Source organism: Cornus florida, unplaced genomic scaffold, assembly GCF_030987335.1.
Source record: "Cornus florida cultivar Cherokee Brave unplaced genomic scaffold, ASM3098733v1 CherokeeBrave_3.0.0_Hap2_Chr01, whole genome shotgun sequence".
NCBI classification, from domain to species: Eukaryota; Viridiplantae; Streptophyta; class Magnoliopsida; order Cornales; family Cornaceae; genus Cornus; species Cornus florida.
This window is the reverse complement of record NW_026775571.1, coordinates 72,288,127-72,312,848: the sequence shown is the minus strand read 5'-3', so window position 1 is coordinate 72,312,848 and position 24,722 is coordinate 72,288,127. Positions and strand designations below refer to the sequence as shown.

Below are 24,722 nucleotides of genomic sequence, written 5' to 3'. Positions count from 1 at the left end.
AGCATTCCAACTCAACTTCATGATAGTCAATTCATTTACCATATTAACACAAACAAATATGCTTTATCATTAGAAAAGATGGATGAGTCAAGCTTGCATACAGTTACAGTTTATTTTACTCCACTATCACTCCTGATTGACTCTGCTTCTATAATGAATTATGTCTTCTTTGAAGCATCTTAGTCAAAAAAATAAATAAAATTATTGTTGAAACTGATTAAAGAAAATAATAATATTTCATGGGAGTTGTAGTTTTAATTTTGGAAATAGGATGGTTCTCAAATTTCTATTAAAACTTATACAGAATCCAGTAATAAAAAAAAGGTCATGCATTATAATATGTGATACAATTACAAACTCCTGGAGGAAAAGCAACGTTTGAGACCACACTGCTAGCTACAAATAAATGAATTGTTTTCAGTAGCTCCAAAGTCCAGACTATTGTAAGATTGCAAATCTTCTCATCAACTTCCACCCAGGCTTCCTGATGCAAGAGAAATAAATAGAGGAATTAAATCTTCAGAACTTAGATGTCCTTACTTACTAGTATGGTTGACTGAGAAGTCTACAACTGATATGCTTTTCAGTAGTATGGTTTGCAGATTTAGCAGCCCAAATGTGGATGCTTTGGCTCCTATTTCACCACTAGTCTCAACAAAAAAGTCATGCATGACATTTCAATGATTTGCTGCTGAAAGTTGTAATAAACCAGAATATTAATTACTCCAAGGAAGGCACAGATCTCCAGTTTCAATGAGAAAACTCTGCAAACCATTCCCATACCTGTTGAGCATGAGTACAACTGAAGATACGATGCTCCAAGGAATCACTGTTCTTCGTGCAATTATAGCAGACAGGGACAACATGTCCTTCAAGTTGCAGATAATTTTTATTCTGAAGCACCAAACTAGTAGTGGCAGAGGCAGCAGGCCTTCCTCCATTCCAGCAGAACTTAGCCCAAAAGGATTTAAAACTGGCTATACCATGTTTCCACAGGATTATATCAGCCACTTGGTGAATAGGAGTATTGGAAATCAAATGCCACACATGTTCTGCTGAAGTAGGCACAAAAAACAGGCATTGCGCAAGCACCATTGAAGATTTTATTGCACATAGAAGCATCTTTGAGATTATCAAATTGCCTCACAATCCTATGACCAAAAAGTTTGAATCAAGGATGTCCCATTACACCAAGGATCCATGAAAAGTTTTACTGGCTGCTCCTCCAATTTTAAAAACAACATTTTCAATCAACACCTCTCTAACTTGTAACAAAATTTTTCAAAACGTGTAAAGGTGTTGTTTAGGCACACAGGCCCAAATAGAAGGATAGTGGTTTTTTAAAGCATTAGACCAAGCAATCCACAATCTTTATTTGCCTTGGATAAAGTCCCATAACAGAGCACATTTTGCAGCTTTGTCTATAGCAGAAATTATACGGCTCAAGTGGCAGCGGCCTTTTCCTTCACGCTTGGTAAGCGCTTCGCGGTAGCCCAAACAATTCCTTATGAAAATACTTTTGGAGCAGGGATTGCAAACTGTCCCCTAATAAGCTATGCTTATTCCCTACATGCCGAATGTTGACGCCACCCGGTCAATTTGACCGAAATCTAGGGCACTCACTCAACAAATTCCCTCCAGTTTTTTTTTGTTCCCGGGGGAATGGCTTGATAACTTGGTCTGCCCTTGCTGAGCCCGAGCTTGCTGAACTGGTGCCACTTGGCACTGCTGGTTCTGGTTGTTCTGGCATTCAATGCACCTGCTACTGGCACAGAGGTTGAGGATTCTGGCAGAGGTGATAATAAGCTACTATCCAGTCTGGCATGAATTCTTCTTCCCTTTGCCTGCCTACACCAAGTCCATCTCCCATTATTGAAAGGAAGATTAGTCAAACCAATTGACAAAATAGTAGAGTTGAAATCATCAAGGATTCTTTTAGGCCAAACCACCCTTTTTCAGCTTGGTACCTGACCACATTCCAGTCACCAATCACCAACCAAGGTTTATCAACCAAAAAATGACTCTGAGTTAACGCTCTTCATAAATTCTTTCTTTGAGCAACAGAATTAGCTATGTAGATAGGAAACATATAAATTATTTCTTTGAGAAAGTGAGCAACAGAGTTAGCTTACTCTATGTTCCTCAATACTTAAGTTAGTGGACTGTGATAGTGGAGTAATTTTGATGTTCTAAATACAGTGGATATGAATTTAGTATGAAAAAGAAACAAATAACAAAGACTAGGAGTAGAAAGATCTTCTTAGCCTCCATATGCATTTATATGTATTTACCAAAATTATGGATATTTAGGCATCCTAGACACTAGACTGTTTCTTTTGTAGTATGTATATGTTGGAGATAATGTTGACATTTCAAACGATTTTAGGTATTTACTGCTTGTAACAGTTTGAGAGACTGCTTGATATATGAATTGACTTTGTGCACTGTTCTCAGCCATGGGTGTTGCTATCCTTCGAATTCTTGCCTTCTATGATTTTATTAACACCAATAAATCTGAAATATCAACTTAGTAAAATAGTTTTCTGTAATTAACTTAACAGCCAACTAACTTTCCTTCTTTTGTTTATAGGTGGCTCGAGGGGACAATAGTGGCGGAGAATCCATTCCAATGCTTTTGAGAATTCCTCGATTTTTTGATCCTTGGGGTGGTGATAATATGATTGGCTTTGGAGACATTCTCTTTCCTGGTTTACTTATTGCATTCACTTTAAGGTATTCATTTAATGCTTTAATCTTATAATATTTATACTTAGAGAGTTGAAGGATTTATATACTAAAGTTACACCCTCTTTAATAGCTTAAGCTTTTAGAGTAGATGGTGGTGAACATGGTATCAGAGCAGACAAGGTCCTGAGTTCAAACATCACCGTCACCCTTATAATTAAAATTGAAACACGTGTTGGACCAAAAGAAGGCCAATGTCACTTAATGAAGTATGATACATAGAACACGACTTAGCTTACATTTAGCGTTAGATTTATTAATGAAGTATGCGATCTTACTTCGCATAATCAATACTGTATTATATTATATTCAAATGTCACTTATGAATAAACAAATTAGATATAAAAAAAAAATTATAAAAGGTAAAACTTTAATACACAAGTTGAAAGGATAAATGCACATTGCATTTAAGATTTGATTATAAGGCACTACTGTTTGATCAAATGGGTACGAGTTACCTGTGGGTGAAAGTCCCGCTACTCACGTGAGGAGCCCATGTCACTGGGGGTTTGGAGTTGGTTTCACCTTAATCCGAAGATGGAGTGGCCAACGGCGAAACACTCCAATTTGTTCCTCAAATGCTAGATAAAATGTCCCAATCGTAAAATGGTTTTGGTTCGGCCAAAATTCTCTTTGTGGGACTTTGTATTTGCAAACTCTTGTATTTGATAACTTCTTAGCATGAAAATATACGTACTTTCAAAGTGGATATGTGCTGTCACTCGAGAAGTTTACACCTAGTGACTTGTACCAAATTGGGTCTCACCTTCACACAGAGAGAGAGGGAAAGAGCAAGAAGAAGAACAAGAGGAGAAGGGAAGGGACCAGGCTGTGGGATCTCCATCATCTCCTCACCACAATATCATTTCATCATCATCAATTTGGGTAGGGTGAGGCTGTTACAAATTATGGGTATTTTGGTTGGTCAACTACGTTAAAAGTGTGATGAATGGCCAATGATCTAAAAGTGGAGTGTTTTTTTTAAAAAAAATTTGTGTGTGTGTATATATATATATATACTTTTAAATTCTCTTTTAGTACATTGTGATCCTTTGCTGAATGCAACTAATGTGATGCTTTTAAACCCTGCATTTTATGGTCGCTTACTTTTTTATTCTTTTATTTTTTTCCTTTTCATTCTTTTATATTAGTTTTTCATTCTTATTTTTGTCTGTTTTGATTGTTGCAGATACGACAAAGCTAATAAGAAGGGTGTACTAAATGGATACTTTCTTTGGTTGATAATTGGCTATGGATTAGGTGAGTATTCTTGCTTATTTTTTTCCCAAATTAATTGCTTGTGTAACCTTAATAATGATCTTGTTGACTACTGTAAGATTAAATTATGAGGAAGCTTGTAGGAACAATTTAGTAACATATCCAATGGTTGGCTAGATCAACATTTCAATTGAGTGAATTTTGGAAGCTGCATCAAGCTTGCTTCTTTCCCTGTCCACACAAATAGATGTGTTTTGTGTGAATTAGACTGTTCTTAATTATTGTCTATGAATATTATTAATGCTTTCAAACTGTAGAAGCCAATTTATGAGTAAGATGTAAAAACAAAGTGTTGAGACCCAGCTTGTCACACCCCCAAAACTTGAAAAAAAAACTCTATAATCTGAGTCAATCTAAAAATCCAAATATCTAAGCATATAGTGTGATTGAAAATATGTATGATAATGCCCAGCAAGAAATTAAACATTGCGTTTGGTGGTGCATCTGGAAGGAGAGGAATAGTATAATGTTCGAAGGAAAGGAGACGTCTACGGCGATGCTAAAACTTCATATTATTCGTTCTCTTTTCAGTTACGTGAAGAGGAGCTCTTGTTCCTCTTCCGATGATTTAGTTATTTTTTTGGATTCTTTGGGGACTTGGTCCCCGGTTCCACTTTTGTATAAGGGTCGTGTTCCCCTTTTGAACGCCTTTTTATTTTATTATTACTCATCAAAAAAAATGAAATTAAACATAATAACCAACCATTATATCAAAACAAATCCACAAACTCCAAGTATTTAAATAAAACTATAATATTCCCAAACTTGTAGAAATCAGAGTACTTGAAAGTTTGCTTCAAGTCACTTCAAACTAGAATCAGTACTTTATTACTTGGAAAAACATAATACATATTTGAAATGCAAATCCTAAAGCCTTTAATGTCGTAACCCTTTCGCCAACTAATAGCCTTCCTTTCTTTGGTTTCCTTCAGCATCGTAATCTGAAAATGATATAAGAGGGAGCATGACAGCTCATTCAGTTTAATAAAACAAAAATCCATTTCAATCACAGTGCCAAATTTACTGAAGATCTGAGATGAGTAAATCAGATCACAAAATTCAAGCGAGACAGAAGATAGTCAAACGAGTCTATAGTAGGGTATGATAAAGCTGCCCTGATACCATGTTGATAAAAAAAAAAAAAAAAAAAAAAAAAAAAAATCAAAAGATTGGAAAGAGAAATTAAGAATGAAACAACACAAGAATATACGTGGTTCAACCACTACAACCTACATCCGCGGCACACAATGCCCAAAGCATTACATCACTTTTCTCTTAGTTTTGTTTACAATGACCGCCTCTATTTATAAGTGAAAGAACACAAGTGATAAATATGGAAATACATTAATGGAGGAATCTTAAAATCAATCCCATAATTATCACTCCTATCAATATTCTATCGAGGCTTAAATCACTCCTATCATGATATTCTCCCAGCAGGCCCCTTAGTAATTTGTGTAGAGAGTGTAAAAAAGAATTAGGAACTTCTTAAAGCATTTGTAGGACCTGCTTTGAAGCTGAAGTGCTATCTTCTGCCTTCTATAAGGGGAGGTGCATGTTTAAGTTCAAGTTGGGATTAAAGCCCTGTTCTGACTTTTCTAAATAAAAAAGATATTAAAGCTTTATTTCTGACTGCTAAATATTTGGTTTCATATTATCTGTGGTCTAGGCCTTCTGTTTCTTTGAACTAGAAGTGTCCGCACTCCGGGCTTGAGAATGTAACAGCTGAATGTCTCCCTACATAATTTGACCAACAAAGGTGCTTAGTAACTATAGTATAGGGTGCATATTTACTTTGAACATACTTAGTTTCATACGGTCTGAGGTCTAGTCCATTTGTTACTTTGAATTAGAAGGGTCCGCACTCCATGATCGAGAATGTAACAGCTGAATGACGCCCAGCATAATTTGACCAACAAATGTGCTTGTATATAATAGTAATTACATTATATGTTGAATATAATAGTAATATAGTGTTTCCTTATTAATTTTTCTGGTGGCTGCATTCCAAAATTTGCTCTCCCTTATTGACACTTCCTGAGTTTTCCTTTACCCTTTATCTGCAGGCCTCTTCTGTACTTATCTAGGCTTGTATCTAATGAATGGACATGGTCAACCTGCTCTCCTCTATCTCGTTCCATGTACATTAGGTATTTGTTGTGTGAGAACTACTTTGAGCAGACATCTCATTCCTTATTTGCAGATTAAAAGGAATTTGTTGGATTATTCTGATATTTTCCTTCATTCTCCATTTCATGAATCAGGGGTCACCATCGTATTGGGTCTGGTTAGGGGTGAGCTGAAACACCTCTGGAGCTATAGCGCAGAATCACCCACATTTGGAGAACCTTGATATGATTGAATGCCCCAAATTTGGATAGAAAATAATGCTGATCTAAAAATGCCATCAGTGGGAAAAGGCTGGCGTCATATTATTCTTTTTAAGGGCCTCAGTTCAATACAGTTGAAGGGGTGGAAAAAGTGCAGAGGAATGGGCAGTTTCACCCTGGTGATCACATCTCATGTATTTTCTTGATATTTAGTTACGCTTCGTTCTTGCTGCTGAATTAGTTTAATGTTGTAAATATGGACTTAGTTGTATTACGCGTGTTAATGTTGTAAATATCGAATTATTTGTATCACGTGAAATTTTGTTTATTGAATGATCTGTTTTTCAAGATAATAATGAGAAAGAAATTTCCATTATGTTTCAATCCTTTTTTTTTTCTTTTTTTTTTTTACTGTTTCCTTGTTCCCCCTTTTCTTGTGGGGAGGGTGGGGGTTGGAGGAGGGGTCGATTTAGAGTGAAATATTAATAAGATGACTTGGGTGTTTGTGGTAACTTGAGGGTCACTAATCACCATGCAGTATTTACAAGATGACTCCGGAGTGTGTGGTAACTTGAGGGTCATTATTCATGATGAAGTGCGTTGCTATTCTAATCTCATTGTTTATCAAAAAAATTGTACATATACAAACAGGACGAGTGTCAGTCGTGTTCTATCCCCTAATTAATTGTTAAATTAGGACCGACTCAATATAATTTAAGACCCTAGGTGAGATCTCTGGATGAGGACTTTAAAAATGACATGATTAAAAGACTTTGGACCCTTAGTATTATAAATATTTTTGTATTACTTTCTTATCTTCTCAATCATCATAATAATATCGTAAAAATTAATATAAAAAAAGTTGTCAATGTGTCATGCCCATGTATCTAGAATTACTCAATAAGATTACATGGACCAAGTATGAAAGGTCATCAGATATTCAATACTACATCTTCCATAGAACAATCTTATGAGAAGAACTTTCAAATAAGAGCAAAATTTGAGAGAGAGAGAGAGAGTATGTATGTTTCCGGCAAAGCTTGCCCGGTAACTTTGATTCTCTCTTGTTTACTAATCAATCTTTTGCCTGGTGGAATGCTGTTTTCTATGTTATAGCTGTTCTGTGAAGTTTGTTTCTAGATTTCAATATCTCTGTTAATCCAGTGATTGCCAGAATATATATTGAGGTTGAGGAGTTTAAATTGGTTGTTGGGGAAAAGATCCCTATTACCGCTGATCTTCAATGAAAACCATTACAATGTCCTCACCGCAAAGGTTTTGGCCATGATTCTAAATTTGCAAGGTGGTTGAAAACTGTAATGGGGAATCAGAGATTATGAAAGATGTCCCTGTCCAATACTCAGAAGATGGTTGATAAATTCAATACTCCGAAGAAGATTATTCCAAATGGGTTCCGGTTTCTAGACCATCTGATGGTATTGTGGAATTTTTTCATGGTGAATTTTTTAAGAAAACCAGTCTGCAGATATGTAATGAGGTCATTGCTGCCCCTAATCTGCAGGTTGAGCAACATAGTCCGAAGCAGATTCAGGACAATTCAGATGATCAGATTGAGCAAATGGATAAGCAACCTTTGGAGGCATCTGCAGGTCATCAAACTGAGGTGTCTCTTTCTCCTAACAAATTTCAAACTTAAGCTAATTTAGATGAAGATAATATGTTTGTTTTACTGCATGAAATTCCTCATATAAATTCTGATCAGTCAATGCATAATAAGAAATTTAATAGTATGTCTCCATTTAAGAAAAAACTCTTAATTTTATTTCAAACTAGGAGAGGAACTGGTGTAGGCTCTTCTAAAGTAGCTTGATATGTTTCCCTTGTTATCTCTTTTATGATCATTGGTTGTTAAAATGTTAGGGGGTTATTAAATTCCTTCAATTTGATCATTCAATGTAGAAGATTTCCATCAAGGAAAAATAGAATCATTTTTGAAGACTATTATTGCTTGCTAGAAGCTGAATCAAGCCATAAATAATTGTAATTGCAGAGTTAATTTCAGGAGTTCATTATTTTTCTTGCTATACAAGGGAGTGACATAAACATGCATCTTTCACCGTAGCTATCATGTAGTTCTTGTTTCCAAGAAGAAAAACTTTTTTTTTTTTTTTCGTGTGGTGGAACGCACAACCGATGTGAGAAGTCGTTATATTACATAGTTGATATGTGGAGCATAGTTCTTATATAAATTGAAAGATTAATTTTCTAAAAATTAAAGAAAAAGACCAATTATTTCAGAAAAAAATAATAATTCAAAATTAAATAACAAGAAAACCACTACTTTTATATAGGATATATACGATGATATACAAGAATGCACTGCAATACTGTGAACAATGCACAGTGAATCAATCAACTTTAATCAATTATTGTGTCGATAACAAAAACCATAACAGAAACAAAAAGTCTCCACATCACAAATTCAGAGCCCGTGAAACCACAGGAGCTTATAGTACCACGAAAAATGCCAAAGTACACTCACGGACTGCCCAATCTGTAGCTTCACACTCTGACATTGCTCACATAATCTCTTCCATTCATTTTCTATATAAACAAACACACCAACTAATTGGGAGAGCAAAATCTATACAAAATGGAGTCATATCAAAGGGTTGCAGTTGTGTCTCTATTGTTGGTTGCCATAGCCAGCAATGGGGTGATTCTGGAGCTGTGCAATGCCCAGTCCATTTGCAACATGTCCACTGAGGGCCTGATGTCTTGCAAGCCGTCGGTGACGCCTCCGAAGCCAACAGCGCCCACGGCCGCCTGCTGCACGGCGCTCTCGCATGCTGACCTCCCTTGCCTTTGCTCCTACAAGAAGTCCAACATGCTGCCTGCCCTCGGAATTGATCCAAACCTTGCCATGCAGCTCCCAGACAAGTGCAAGCTCCCTCATCCAGCCAAGTGCTAGACTGTGTCAATCAACAAAACTAGTATGCCTTGTCCGTGTAATTAATAATGCTGAAGTACTTCTCATGCTTCTTTCCAGCATTTGATGTTCTTTGCTCTGTATTTTGCATTATGTTGTTTGTGAGTTCTCATTTATATGTCAAGCATATATATATGGTGTTTGTGTTGACAGTGATATGAATTTCTCTATTTTTGGTTACCTGCCATGCCATATCAAATGTACAAGATAGTGCAAAAAGATTGAACAAGTTGAGGATAGTTGTATCACTTATATTTGGTTGGAAGGAAAGATTGAGGAATGGTGGAAGAGAGGAGGGATTAAAGAAGCTTCCCTTGTTTGGTTAGAAGGAAGAGGAGATAAATGAAGTAAGAATGGATGAAGCGTCTTCCTAACTAGGGATGTAACTTGGGTTGGGCAACCCGAGCCCAGCCCTATTTTTCGTGGACTTGAGCAATCATTTTTATAATTAGGGTTAGGCTTGGGTTGAAAAACTCAAATTCGAATTTAATTAGGGTTGGACTTGAGTTGAAGTGTTAGCAACTCGAGCCAACCCGAATCCGAATTCTAATATTATTTTCATATATATTTTAACTTTTAAATACATTATATATAATATTTAAACAAAGATTACCTTTTTTTGTCTTTCTAACTACCTTTGTTAAATCTTAAGTTATTGTATGTTTACATTTAGAATAATTAATTTTCTAAGAATTTATTTATAATTTATTAAAAATCTACAAAAAGTCTTTATCTTTTTCGTGTTTAAGAGTAATTTAATCTAAAACTAATTCAAGATCATATTAAATTTTTTGTGTGAAGATTAGCCATATTAGTAATCCAAATTAACCTGAAGTTTTAACTCGGAATTTAAGCCCGAGTTGTAAGCCCAAATTTAAAAGTAGAATGATGGGTTGGGCTCGGGTTGAATAGTTAGGCTCAAGGATAGAGTTAGAATTGGACTTGAGTTTAGCATTTCATATGATGGGATTGGGTTCAAGTTATACCTCAAACTCGCTCAATAAAGTAGTATGTAGTAACACAGAGGACGGTAGATGGTTTCACTTTCAATACATTGCATTGCCAATATGAACTTGCTGGAAATTTTTATCAACCTTTCCGGTTAACTGCTAGTTCAAAGCATCAATAGTAGCCCTCCTCCTCACCCAACTCATCCGACTTCATAATAGGACCAGGACAAAGATAATCAATCCGTTTAATTATCAAATTCATGGTTGATTAATTTGTTGCGTTCGTTAATACCCATCTGCAGGCAGTGTTGATTTGCTGTAAGCAAACATTTTTCCTGCAAAAATGTTTTCCATGGATTTGTTTTCCCTATAGAAATGATTCTCCACATAAACACATTAAATTTCAAAATCAATGTTATATTATCAAGTAAAGCACACTATAAGCATTTTAGTCCACAATGATCACCAAATACTAAATTAAAATATAAGTATAATTGTTTTATTCACTGAGGAAATGAGGATGAAACATAGACAAATAGTCCTAATCTGATTTTGAACTAAATGATTGTAGCTCTTCTCTCTTGGAGAGAATGGTAGCTATAAAATCATCCATTGCTTGAAGAGAAGACCCCTTATGACCTCCCTCCTCTCTCATTGCTAATCTTATCAACTCTTTAACCTCAACTGCCTTTCTCTTCATTTCCTTTCCTTTCCCCTTCTTGTCCATCACTGTTTCTATCACTTTCTTCACCTCCTCCTTCACAATACTACTGTGCACTCCTCTAGTCAGCTCCACACACACTCCCACATCCTCCATCAGCATCTTAGAATTATAGGCCTGCTCGGCCGCCAACGGCCACCCTATCATCGGCACGCCTTGGCTCAAGCTCTCCAGCACCGAATTCCACCCACAGTGGCTGAGAAACACCCCGGTCGATTCGTGGGCCAAAATCTCCAACTGAGGCGCCCATTTGTGCACCAACAACCCCCGTCTGCTCTCCGCGGCCCGTGCTTCGAACCCTTCCGGCAGCCACTCAGCTCTGAATTCCCCTTTCAAGTTGAATCCAACAGGAGACCTAATGACCCATATGAATGCCGTGCCACTATCTTCCAAACCCTTAGCCAATTCCATCATCTGGGTAGCAGAAATGGTGTTCTGGGACCCGAATGAAATGTAAAGAACAGAGTGTTCTTCGTGAGAATCGAGCCACTCGAGACATTTCTCCGGAGACAGTCCAGGCTCTCTGCCTGTACGTTGATGAGAGACGTTCGAATTCGACAACGAAGGGTTGAGCATGGATTGAGGCAGAAGAGGACCAATTGTCCAAACAGGAAGTTTTACATACTTCCTAAGAATTTCCAAACCCGAAGGCTCGATTTCCTCAACCGCATTGCACAACCACCCACACGAGCCTAAAGAAAGCTCAATCTGTGGCTGAAAAAACCGAGACCATGGATCAGTACCATCAGCAGCTCTCAGGAACTGGTGAAGCTGGGACACATGGAACCGGCACGAATCCGGAAAACCTGGCAACCGAAACTCGTCGGCGTCAGACAACCGGTGCGGGAGGTTCTGCCACAGGGAAACATAGGCCGCAGTGCCATACGCACCACCAGTGCTGAAACTAACATTGACAATCCCGAGACTGTTCGCTACCGTATTAGCCCACCCGAAAAACACATCCGACACTATACAGAGCGGAGGCCGGCCTTCCTTTTCGGCTATGTCCGAGACGAGTTCTCGGACAGGCGATTCGAGGGATGACGAAGATTGAAACAAATTCACGATCTGGTGCAGGGGCAAGGCCTCCGTGTTCTCGGTGTTGGGCGGCAAGCCGTGGTCGGAGCTGCTGAATGGGAGTGAGACGAGGCGGATTTGGGATTGGGAGAGTGAGGAGGCTGTTGATGGGTCTTTGGAGATGGTGGAATGGAGGTATTTGATGTTGAGAGGTGTGTTGGCTATGGTGATTGTGAAGCCTGTCCTTTGATGGATCTGCTTTGCCAGAGCCAAGAATGGGATGAGATGGCCTTGTGCCATGAAAGGTAACATCACTATGTGTTCTTGAGAGCCGCCCATTTTTTGGTTTGTTTGTTTGGGTCTGAGTGAATTGTGAGGCTGCTGTTTTTTTGGTGTGATATTTATAAGGGAAGGGTTGGGAGTTTGGGACAAAAGAGTGTGTGTGGACAATTAGCCCGATTTGTGAGGTCTGCGAACCGCGTGAGTGTTACCTACCAATATGTTGATTTTATGATAAAATCTATGAGTCTGATCTTCTATAATTTTCTCTTATTTATTTCCTGCATCACTATTTAGGCGGTTACGGTTACTAGTCGTTATCAGAGCCACAAAGTACTATATAAATAAATTGATTTGTTTTGTTTTGCATTTTAAGCTCCAATTCGATCATAGAAATTAATAAAGGGTCCCCAATTCTTGATAGACAAGTTGAGAAAGGGGTAGCTGAATTAATAATGTGAATGTTCTGGTATGTTCACCAACATACCAGTCGTCTAGCGATATCAACTTCTTATTTTTTAAAGGGAGGTCAATAATTCAAGTCTCAGAAAAGACAAGTGTATCTAAGTACTAACTAGGAAAAATAATATTCTGTTATGTTCTTCTATGAACACCTTAGAATAATTAATTAATTAATCTAGTTAATAAATCAATTAAGACATACGTCATTTTTTTAAAAACTAATTTATCAAGTATTCTATTGGTCGACAAATTGGTTGTTCGGAGAATTCCAAGATGAAGAAGTTGCACATGATGGAATTAATGTGGATCAATGGGATGATGTGGATCAATGGAATCATATAGTGATAGATGAATCGAGTTGGAGAACAACTAAAGAGATCGTTTGGAGCGTAGTGTCACGCCCCGCCTATGGAGGTTGTGCCACGCAGGCGACACGCAGACGCTGAGGAAGACGCTGCATGGCAACTGCATGGCAAGTAGAGTTTCTAGAGTCTTCCGGAGTAGTCTAGAATTGTGTGGAAGATTCTAGATATGTGTAGAAATATGTAGAAGTGTGTGGAAGGTTCTAGACTTCTCCAGAGTTGTGTGTAGTAGTATGGAGAGTTCTAGAATGTTGTACATATTTATGGATAAGTATGGAAGTGTGAAGAAGGTGGGAGAAGATTCTAGAGAATCGATCTCCACCATCGGTTAAAATGCATCCTAGCCGTCCATTGGGGATGGGGATGCCTATAAATAGAGGTAGGACTTCATTTTGTAGACAACAAGTCCTAGAGTGAGTCTTGAGAGCCTTGTAGAGAGCTTCAGTGTTAGCCTTGTACAAAGCATTCTTTGAAGTAATAGAAGTGTTCTTTCCTTGCCAACTTAAGTGTCTTAGTGTGTGTGAGTGTGCAAGCCAAGTGAGGAGAGGGCGAGTGCAACTACGACACTAGTAAGCGCACGAGGGGAGTGTGTTGGCTAAGGTGTGCACGGGAATTAGGCTGACCAAGTACTTGCGAGAGTGGAAGCAACATCTTGGTGCCGCACGGGAGCAGCTAGAGTGGTGCTGAAACTCTAAGCCCGTGACAGTAGGGTCAATTGGGTTGAAACTGATAGTGGAGAAAATTAATTGTACGTGAAACATCATTAAGGATTTGTTGTCTCGTTGAATATGAGAAAATCTACACAAAGGACTATATAAATAAATTGATTTATTTTTGCCCTTTAAGATCCAATTGCTTCATAGAAATTTATAAACGGTCCCCCAATTCTTGTTAGACAAATGGAAAAAGAGATGGTTGAATTAAAACAATTTTGTTTTAAAGTTCTAATTTTGTTAGAGGATAATTTGAATGTTCTATTATGTTCTATGAATACCTTAAAATAGATTAACTAATCTCACTAATAAATTAAAATATTATTACACATATACAATTATGCATTGTTGTTTATGTATACTTGACTTGCGTGTCTGTTTTTGTGCAGGGCATTAAGTACATGCATCTTTCCTTTGCTAAGAAATTGTTAGTGTTAGTGAGACCTTGAGTCAACTTATTGGTATTATGGTACATCTCAGCATAAAAAATATTTATAAAAAAAAAATCTTTTAAAAAAATTCAATTTATATACTCCAACCATTATTGAACATATTGTCTGGAGTCTCAATTAAGACCTACGTCCTTGAATATCCAATTTTTGATGTACCCTCGTATATATGGTATGCCAGTCTCTTACTCTTTTACTTTATGATTATCATGACAAAATCAATACACACACGTGTTCAAATATTCAAAATAATTAACCAGATATAACCAATTGCTATTGGCTAAACCAATTACTTATGATTTGCGAGTTAGACCATTTTCTATTGTACTAAGGCTTTTTCAGGTAAAAACTGATTAGCTTGACATTTTAATGGTCTAAGTGAACTTCAAAATTATCAACAATCTGTTCTACATCACATTGATAAATCAAAATGACAACACTAAAACTTGATAACGTACATAAACCTCTTAGGATTTGGAGGCTAATGCTTTAGTAGTTTTTATTATGTTATCGATCTTGTGATGATCTAGTAAAGACTATTTAGCATGGTAACACACTGATTTATAATCATGGTTGAGAACAAAACATCTCATGTTAAAAAAGTCGAGCATATTACAATCTTACAAATAAAAGTGTACATATTTTATCATCAATGATGAACAATGGCAAGTCGTAAAAAAATAGATGGATTCAATTAAGTCACCTAAAATGCAATTTAAAAACCGTGATGTGCGCGTCTCATGCAAATAAAAAAAATAAAAAACAACTTAATGCATGAATATTTAATTTAATAATAAATTACATTTATTAATAACCTATCGATTTTATTAATAGATAATTGATTTTTAGGCATGCAATCCCAATATGAACACTAAGTTGCTGAAATTTTACACCAATAGATGAAAGCTTTTACTTGTTAGTTAGTTTAGTTCCCTGTTTATGTTTGTGTTGGTTTTAAACTTCAAGTCATGCAAATCGGACTCTTTCCTAATCCTCATTAAGAAAGCATGGTTCTAAATAAATGCTAGTTTGTTAAACCTAACATCTGCCACCTTAGATTTTATAGGCTCTTTTTCTTTCACAAGATGTGTATATATACTAATGAAAAATATGATATTGTATCGATAATTGAATATGTAATTCTGTTATCTGCATTACATGTATTTATAATGAAAAATAACCTTAAAGCTAAAGAAAACTAATTACAACAGGAAATCTTATAACACAACAAAATCTATTCTTTGAAAAAAAAACACTAGCACTCAAAAAAAAATCTTAAAAAAAAAAAATTATTTAAAAATTCTAAAAAAATAGAGTGAGATATTTAAGTAATAAAAACTACTAAATAAAAAAAAATGAAAGCAATCCCAATTCGTTTAGATAACGAATAAAAATCCTGAAATATTCAACATGCCTCTTATAGTCTTTATACGACAAAAAATTCTATTTTGAAGCCTTAAATGATGTTATTTGACTGAAAAATGAATATATCACAATATAATAGTGAGTCTTACTCGTTTGGCCGATTCTAGTAAAAAAAAACTCTCATTCTATATAAAATAAATAAATATATATAAATTGAATCAAAAAATATGTTATCATTCCCGTTAAGCCCCCCGTGGATCCAAAGGAGCCTTACAAGTTTCGGCAATCCATTAAGAATCTAAGATACATCTCATCCAACGCACTTAGGCGGCACTTGCATTTGTATAAAACTACCTCACACTTTGTATTATTTTGTAACAGTGACCAACTAACAACCCTTCTCGAATTCTAGTCTTGGACGAACCAAACTCTTCAGTCTTCACATGTCCCATCAGTTGTTTTGGTAAAATTATAAAATCACAATTCATTGATATGACATAATTACAAACACTCACTCTCAGATATATAAGACAAATCTTCGTCGTCTTTAACGAACAAATACATCGGAGAACATCTACTTTTGCTCACGTTTGCCAATTTAAATTTTGTTAAAAAAAAAACCAAAAAAAAAAACACACATATGATCCATATCTCAGGTTAAAAAAAAAAAAACAAAAGAAGAAGAATGGGTTAGTGCTGGAGGGTACACCTAAACAGATGGTTGACTCATAAAATTGTATGTTCCATTGATAAAATTGAATCGAAGTATTCCCGTGTGTCCTGAGAATCTAATTTATATGATTATTTTTAATGTTTTTTAAACCATATTAGTATTCCCTTTATGGGAATCTAACTTATATGATGATTTTTAATATTTTTTAATTATATTAGTAGTGAATAAATTATTATTATTTTTTAATAAATTCACTTGATAATTTATTTTTTATAAATTTAATATAAAAAAGTTAAATCCATAATGTTACAAAAATATATATATTTAAAATAATTAAAAATAAAAAAGTGAACACGTTTTGTGGGGAAAAAAAATATCTACTAAAGAGGTCACTATAATTTTTAAGTAAAAAAAAATAATAATAATAAAATCTAGGTAATACTGATCAAATAAATAAATTTTTTTTTTTTAACGAATACCAGTCTTATATTTTAAGTGCATTTTTACTTTTATATTTTGTGTGCGTTTTAATTTAAATTTATATTATTTATATCTTAATTCTATCCATTTCACGCTTAGTCCTTGAATTTGTTCTCAATCGTGCTCCACCGAATCAAATAACATGATTTTGATGTCGATGGATTTGACCAGGCACAGATCACATGAAGGTCATCGTATCCCTAGATAGGTGTCACTCTCCATGGTTGGTAGGCATGACAGTTGTCCATTTTGTCCACTCACTAACGCTTCCCTATGTCACAATAAACGAGCCGTCTCTGAATTCTCCTCACTCAGACCCAACCAAAACAAAGATGGGAACCTCTCAGGAACACATAGTGATGTTACCTTTCATGGCACAAGGCCATCTCATCCCTTTCTTGGCTCTAGCAAAACATATCCATCAAAGAACAGGCTTCACAATCACCATAGCCAACACACCTCTCAACATCAACTACCTCCACTCCACCATCTCCAAAGACCCATCAACACCCTCACTCTCACAATCCAAATTCCGTCTGGTCTCACTTCCCTTCAACAGCTCCGACCACGGCTTGCCACCGGACACCGAGAACACGGATGCCTTGTCCTTGCATCAAATAATCACTTTTTGTCAAGCCTCGTTGGCCCTCGAAGCGCCTGTCCGACAACTCGTCTCCGACATAGCTGAAAAAGAAGGCAGGCCTCCACTTTGCATTGTGTCTGATGTTGTGTTTGGATGGGCTAATGAGGTTGCGAACAGCGTCGGGACTGTCAATGTTTGTTTTAGCACCGGTGGCGCATACGGCACTGCGGCCTATGTTTCTCTGTGGCAGAACCTCCCGCATCGGTTAACCGAAGCTGCTGAGTTTCATTTACCGGGTTTTACTGAATCTTGTCGTTTTCATCGATCCCAACTTCATCCGTTCCTGAGAGCTGCTGATGGTACTGATGCATGGTCTCGGTTTTTTCAGCCACAACTCGGGCTTTCTTTACGCTCTTTTGGGTGGTTGTGTAATACAGTTGAGGAAATTGAGCCTTTGGGTTTAGACATTCTTAGGAAGTATTTAAAACTTCCTGTTTGGACAATTGGTCCTCTTCTTCCTCAGTCCAAGCTCAACTCAAATGTCTCTCACCAACGCACAGGTAGAGAACTCGGAATATCTCCTGAGGAATGTCTCGAGTGGCTTAACTTTCATGAAGAACACTCTGTTCTTTACATTTCTTTTGGGTCCCAGAACACAATTTATGCAACCCAAATGATGGAGTTAGCTAAGGGCTTGGAAGATAGTGGCACAGCATTCATATGGGTGGTTAGGCCTCCTATTGGTTTTGACTTGAAAGGTGAATTCAGAGCTGAATGGTTGCCGGAAGGGTTCGAAGAACGAGTGTCCCGGAGCAGACAGGGTTTGGTGGTGCACAAATGGGCCCCTCAGTTGGAGATTTTGTCACACAAATCGACTGGGGTTTTTCTCAGCCACTGCGGATGGAACTCGGTGTTGGAGAGCTTGAGCCAAGGCGTGCCGATGATAGGATGGCCATTGGGGGCCGAGCAGGCCTACAATTCTAAGATGCTGGTGGAGGGTATGGGCGTGTGTGTGGAGCTGAGTAGAGGAGTGCAGAGTAGTATAATGAAGGAGGAGGTGAAGAAAGTGATAGAAACAGTGATGGACAAGAAGGGGAGAGGAGAGGAAATGAAGAAAAAGGCAGTTGAAATTAAAGAGTTGATAAAAGCAGCAGTGAGAGAAGAGGAAGGTCATAAGGGGTCTTCTCTTCAAGCAATGGATGATTTTATAGCTACCCTTCTCTCTCAGAGAGAGGGACTCTCATTTGGTTGAAAACTAGATTAATTTTGTCCTTCACTTGGGACCATTTGTTTTTGTTTCATCCTGATCATCTTATGAGTGAATGTAATTTAGTAAAAAGGATTTTTTTTAAAAAACTTTTTATCAACTTTAGTACTGCACGTTATAATAGTTGTTTGTTAATATGGTATGCTGTGAGTTGCTTTATCTGAAATAGATGCTGAGGTTTGATTTAATATAAACTAGAGGGGTGTGTAGGTTCAATTTAATCATATTTTTATTCGTTTTTTTCTTATTTTATTTTTATATTTTTTTTGTGAAAACCCAATCATGAAAAACCATGGAGACTCTACAGTTTCAAGTGAAACAATCAATATCTCAAGCTCATAGCTACTCCATTCTACTAAAAATTAGTTGTTGAACACGCAGGCTTGTGATTCCTCATCCCCTTGCTGCAAACTTTAGGGTTTATTCCTCAATCATTGAAGAAGGATTGTTGGAAGAACACAAATATTCATTGAATACTTTGTCCCCTTCGTAGTGCGATTGAATACTCCTTCCCAATGAACATGAAGATAAAAGAAAAATAAATAAAATCCTACTTTTTGACCAAATAAGATAATCTTAAAAAACTCTGTACGTCGTTGATCATATTGACAATAATATCCTAATTAACTTATGTGTAATAGTATGAATGTCTTCTCAAATAAACAAAGACACAGAAAAATAAATGATGATTTTATGTGAAAAAACCCTCTTTATTTGTAAAAATAATAATCTTTAAGCTTTGTATTTTTTCATGGAGAAGGAAAGCTTTTATAAAGGTTATCTTTGAGGACGTATCAAACGAGTTTAGTGCAAAAAGGAAACAAAAACTAAAAATCCTGTACATATCAGAAAAAAAGTGTAACTTGTTGGACTTTTCCAGATTTCAAAACTTGAGAATTTTGATTAGTGTGACCGATTAGACATTTCCAAACTTAAGGAAAATCTTGGAAAACCATTTGATAAAGTGCAACTGGTCGGTAAAAGTAGGACGTGTTGGACTTTGCAAATTTTCAAATTTTATATTTAAAAAAATAAAAAATAATAAAAAAAAAAACCTAATTTTGCTAACCTGACCCAACTTAAATATATGTGCAACGGGTCCTCACTCAGCAACATATATATTTTAATTGATATTCTCATCGAGAATCAAAGTATGTCTAAACTGGTTTTCTCTTGTAGTTTCCCTTCGATCGGACACCAAGACTAAAAATAAAACAAAAATTACAGTTCAATAAATTTTGTTTTAGACACGAAATTCATCGACACATAATTAAATATCATACACAAATAAATTCCTAAATTGATGCATGAACATAATCATAATCTAAAGATCCACCAAACCTTAAATCACTACAAATGTGTCACCATCAAACAAAGGAGTAAGTTGAATAGATCCATCTTTCCTAAGAATGCCATTCATATCAAAATTTTGAAAACAAAAACAGATTTTTTTAAAGAATTATTTCACAACAACTCATTGTATAGAGGATGACTCTAATACCAATTGTGAATTGCATAATGCGGAATGGTTGTAGAATATAATATGGATAAGTAGCCTAGAGGGGCATAAATAGGTTCAACTTGCTCTTTATCCGATTTTTGTTTAAATTAAATAACCTCCTAAGGCATTATATTCATCATCACGGAATATATCAAAATATGAATACGATCACTTCTTCAATTCCACTTCCAATCTTGAGTCTTGACAAATCAAACAAAAAACTTACAACTCAATAGGATTCGTTTTGACAACGAAATTTACCAATTACAAATATAATTTATATGTCACACCTTTTTGCCTTTCAAGTCCTTTTACTTACACGCAGAGGCAGAGGCTCCTATGAGCTAACTTGGGCTATAGCCCAGGTCAAAAATAATAATAATAACAATTAGTACTATTATTTTTACTAGCCATAGTCCAACCTAGCCCAGCCCAAGTTACCCAATATCCATAATCAAAACATAAATGATAAATGTCAAGCCCAAAAAATAAGTCTACAAACAAATTAGAACTGAAGATTAAAGAAGATTTAGGAACTGTTTGGCATGATGTGATATTATTTTTTGTATTTTCATCTTCTCTACTTAATTTTTTTTTTTTCCCCACTTCTCTGCTTGAATTTTTTTCTTTAGCCCCCCTATTTTCAAATTATGGCTCTGCCCCCGCTTACACTTATACCATCCCTTGATAAATTAATTTATGTCACCATCACCAATCAAACTTATAGTTGAGGATTAACTACAATAGCAATAATAATAATAATAATAATAAAAACCTTGTACTATCAATATTATTTATATGGTTCACCTAAACACTTTTATTGTATATAACTACTTGGTAAAATTTGAAATTAATGCAACTTCCTACCTTATGTTTCCAAACCACCACCACCACCTGTAGTTCGTACCACCGTAATACCACCCCACCCTCCTGATCACCTGCCACCATTGCTCAGTTACCATTCAGCTGTGATGGTCTGGACACTTGCATTCACCGGCTTCGATAGTCATTCACCTGCAGTATTTAAATATAATTGGATAACTCTCTAATAGATATTCAGTGCTCTGAGTGTACACTGGCTCATTCGAATTATACATGCACAACCTAGAATGAGTAAGTGCCAGCGCACCCAATACCTCCTCCCCTTGGAGGTATGTATGCCTATTGGCATTTAAACCATGATTTAATACAATTTACCTTTTCCCTTTTTTTTAGATGACACTCACATGTTATGTAGGCCATACAAGTTGAGCAATTGTTCCCGCACCCTTCTTTACTCCGAGGGCTTCCCTATTTCAAACCAAGCAGTCTCAGAATTCACTCAGACCAAACCAAAGAAACAAAGATGGACATCTCCCGGGAACACATAGTGATGCTACCTTTCATGGCACAAGGCCATCTCATTCCTTTCTTGGCTCTGGCAAAGCATATCCATCAAAGAACTGGCTTCACAATCACCATAGCCAACACACCTCTCAACATCAAATACCTCCACTCAACCATCTCCAAAGACCCATCAACAGCAACCTCACTCTCCCAATCCCAAATCCGCCTTGTCACACTCCTTCAACAGCGCCGACCATGGCTTGCCACCCAACACCGAAAACACCGAGGCATTGTCTTTGCATCAAATAATAGCATTGTATCATGCCTCAACAGCCCTCAAAGCACCTGTCCGAGGACTTGTCTCGGACATAGCTGAGAAAGAAGGCAGGCCTCCACTTTGCATTGTGTCTGATCCTTTCTTTGGATGGGCCAATGAGGTTGCCAAAAGTCTTGGAATTGTCAATGTTTGTTTTAGCACTGCTGGTGCATACGGCAGTGCAGCCTATATTTCTCTGTGGCAGAACCTCCCACATCGGTTAACTGAAACCGATGAGTTTCAGGTACCAGGTTTTCCTGATAGATGTAAATTTCATCTATCCCATCTCCATCCATTCCTGAGAGCCGCTGATGGTACCGATATTTGGTCTCGGTTTTTCCAACCACAGATTGGGCTTTCTTTAGGCTCTTGTGGGTGGTTGTGCAACACAGTAGAGGAAATTGAGCCTTTGGGTTTAGAAATTCTTAGGAAGTATTTTAAACTTACTGTTTGGACAATTGGTCCTCTTCTTCCTCAATCCGTACTCAACCCTTCATTGGCTTGTTCGACAAATTCACACGTCTCTCATCAGTGTTCTGGCAGAGAACCTGGAATATCTCCTGAGAAATGTCTCGAGTGGCTTGACTCTCATGAAGAACAATCTGTTCTTTACACTTCCTTTGGATCCCAGAACACGATTTATGCTACGCAGATGATGGAATTAGCCAAGGGTTTGGAAGATAGTGGCACAGCATTCATATGGGTCATTAGGCCTCCTGTTGGTTTCGACTTGAAAGGCGAATTCAGAGCCGAATGGTTACCACAAGGGTTCGAAGAACGAGTGACCAAGGCCGGACAGGGCTTGTTGGTGCACAACTGGGCGCCTCAGCTGGAGATTTTGTCACACAAATCGACCGGGGCGTTTCTCAGCCACTGCGGATGGAACTCGGTGTTGGAGTGCTTGAGCCAAGGCGTGGCCATAATAGGATGGCCGTTGGCGGCCGAGCAGCCCTATTATTCTAAGATGCTGGTGGAGGATATGGGAGTGTGTGTGGAAATGAGTAGAGGAGTGGAGGGTAGTATTGTGAAGGAGGAAGTGAAGAAGGTGATAGAAACGGTTATGGACAAGAAAGGGAAAGGAGAGGAAATGAAGAAAAAGGCAGTTGAAATTAAAGAGTTGATAAGAGCAGCAGTGAGAGAAGAGGGAGGTCATAAGGGGTCTTCTCTTCAAGCACTGGATGATTTTATAGCTACCCTTCACTATAAGAGAGAAGGAAGGGTTACTAATCATTTAATTGAAAACTAGATTATTTTTTGTCAATTGCTTGGGACCATTTGTTTAGTACGTATTTGATGATCATTGTGGCGTAAATGTCTTGTTATGAGCTTATGTGTTTTGGTTGATAATATATCATTGGTTTTTAAATTTCATCTGTGGAAAACTACCTGCAGGAAGAATGTGTGCTTAAAGTCGATCACACACTACCTGCAGGCCTGCACATAAAAGTCAACTGACATTGGCTTTGTGGTATTCCCAATTTGCAGGCCTGCACATAAAAGTCAACTGACAATGGCTTTGTGGTATTCCCTAAATTGGGAGTGAGAGCGAATTTGAAAGCTGAAGCGAGAAAACAAAAAAATTAAATTATAAATGGTGAAAAATTGAACGAGAGTGCACCCAAAACATGAGAGTGACACCCATTATAAAGGATTGTATGACTTAGGGTATTCTCATATAATAAGTGAAGCCTAAATTTAAATAATGCATGTAGTTTGCTGGTTATTGCATGCATTCAAAATTTATGAACTATTCGAAGAGTTTAAAGTGAGTAGCGAGCAGTTTGAGTCTTCATTCAAACACATATATGTAATAAAAGTATATATATATAAAACTAATACTTGTAGAATGAGCAGAAGGATATTGACGAACACAACAAATTAATCAACTGTGAATTTGTTCTACAAGACAGACTGATTATGTTGCCGCGTCCCTTTTAACCCGTATAAATTCGGATGAGTTTGTTGAGGGAGAGAGAAACTATTGATGCCTTGAAAGTGAAGAACACCATCTCTATGTTACACAATTGACAGTGATATTAATTTCTCTCATTTGGTACTCACTATGCCATTTTGCAAAACATATTAGATGATGCAAAAAGATTCAACAAGATGAGAAGTTAATAATTATAAAGCTATAATTATGCCATTTCGCAAAACATATAAGATGATGCAAAACATATTAGATGATGCAAAAAGATTCAACAAGATGAGAAGCTAATAATTATAAAGCTAGAACATTATGCAACATTTTTTTTTTAACTTATAGTACTAGTTTGTGAATTAATGACAATAATATGTTTTGTTAATTTGTCACATGGTAAGTTTACTTCAAATAAATTTTAGTTCTTATTCACTAATTTCACGTGCTGCAATTAAGTTCAATTGAGTTGAATCCATTTTGAATGTTAGAGCTCGATTAGCTTGGTCAAATCAAATAATTAACATGCAACTGTTCGAGCTTAGAGAGCCAAATTTAGAATTAGTGTTCAAATTTTAATCTATTTCTTTTTGTCATACTAGTGAAACTTTAGCTCGACTCATTTGATCTATTTTACCCATCCCGAGCTAATAATACCTGAAAATAAGGTTCGTGGTTTGGTAGAAGTGAAGGAAGGAAGGAAGGAAGGAAGGAGGGAAATGAAGAGGGATGAAGTAAGCTTTCAAAATTGTTTGGTAGGAGGGAGGGAAAGAGGTGAAGAATGGGATGAGGGACGTCCAAACATCCATTTGAATCCATCATTTAACGTCAATTCCAAAATTGGTGGAAGAGGAGAGAGAGAGAGAGAATTCTTTTTGTTAAATAAAATTGAAATAATACTAGCTATTAATCTAGCTCATTTAAATTTATTAATTTAAATATCTAAGGGTCCAATGAAAAAATTGACAATAAGGGTCTACCATTTTTTAGTTCAATCCGAAAGCAGGTGAGAGAGAGAGAGAGAGAATTATTTGTGA

General features: G+C 36.6%; 4 protein-coding genes and 1 pseudogene across 4 annotated transcripts in view; 4 read left to right on the top strand and 1 right to left on the bottom strand.

Annotated features, from left to right (window-relative positions):
- LOC132300329 (signal peptide peptidase-like 2) overlaps nt 1-6,925 on the top strand; it is a 42,123-nt gene extending 35,198 nt beyond the window's left edge. Inside the window, exons 11-14 of the mRNA XM_059797357.1 lie at nt 2,591-2,733; nt 3,935-4,005; nt 6,090-6,173; nt 6,288-6,925. Of these exons, the coding sequence (XP_059653340.1) occupies nt 2,591-2,733; nt 3,935-4,005; nt 6,090-6,173; nt 6,288-6,376 (387 nt within the window). The 3' untranslated portion in view covers nt 6,377-6,925. The remainder of the gene's footprint in view (nt 1-2,590; nt 2,734-3,934; nt 4,006-6,089; nt 6,174-6,287) is intronic.
- Nucleotides 6,926-8,930: 2,005 nt separating this feature from the next.
- LOC132300321 (putative lipid-transfer protein DIR1) lies at nt 8,931-9,483 on the top strand. Its single transcript, XM_059797348.1, has one exon. The coding sequence runs from the start codon at nt 8,968-8,970 to the stop codon at nt 9,283-9,285; it is 318 nt and encodes a 105-aa protein (XP_059653331.1). The 5' UTR covers nt 8,931-8,967; the 3' UTR covers nt 9,286-9,483.
- A 1,243-nt stretch (nt 9,484-10,726) lies between these two features.
- On the bottom strand, nt 10,727-12,427 carry LOC132300311 (UDP-glycosyltransferase 92A1-like). Its single transcript, XM_059797340.1, has one exon. The coding sequence runs from the start codon at nt 12,328-12,330 to the stop codon at nt 10,795-10,797; it is 1,536 nt and encodes a 511-aa protein (XP_059653323.1). The 5' UTR covers nt 12,331-12,427; the 3' UTR covers nt 10,727-10,794.
- Nucleotides 12,428-17,101: 4,674 nt separating this feature from the next.
- LOC132301485 (UDP-glycosyltransferase 92A1-like) lies at nt 17,102-18,766 on the top strand. The gene has a single exon (XM_059798763.1). The coding sequence runs from the start codon at nt 17,107-17,109 to the stop codon at nt 18,607-18,609; it is 1,503 nt and encodes a 500-aa protein (XP_059654746.1). The 5' UTR covers nt 17,102-17,106; the 3' UTR covers nt 18,610-18,766.
- A 2,704-nt stretch (nt 18,767-21,470) lies between these two features.
- Nucleotides 21,471-23,013, top strand: LOC132274518 (UDP-glycosyltransferase 92A1-like; annotated as a pseudogene).
- The last annotated feature ends 1,709 nt before the right edge of the window (nt 23,014-24,722 follow it).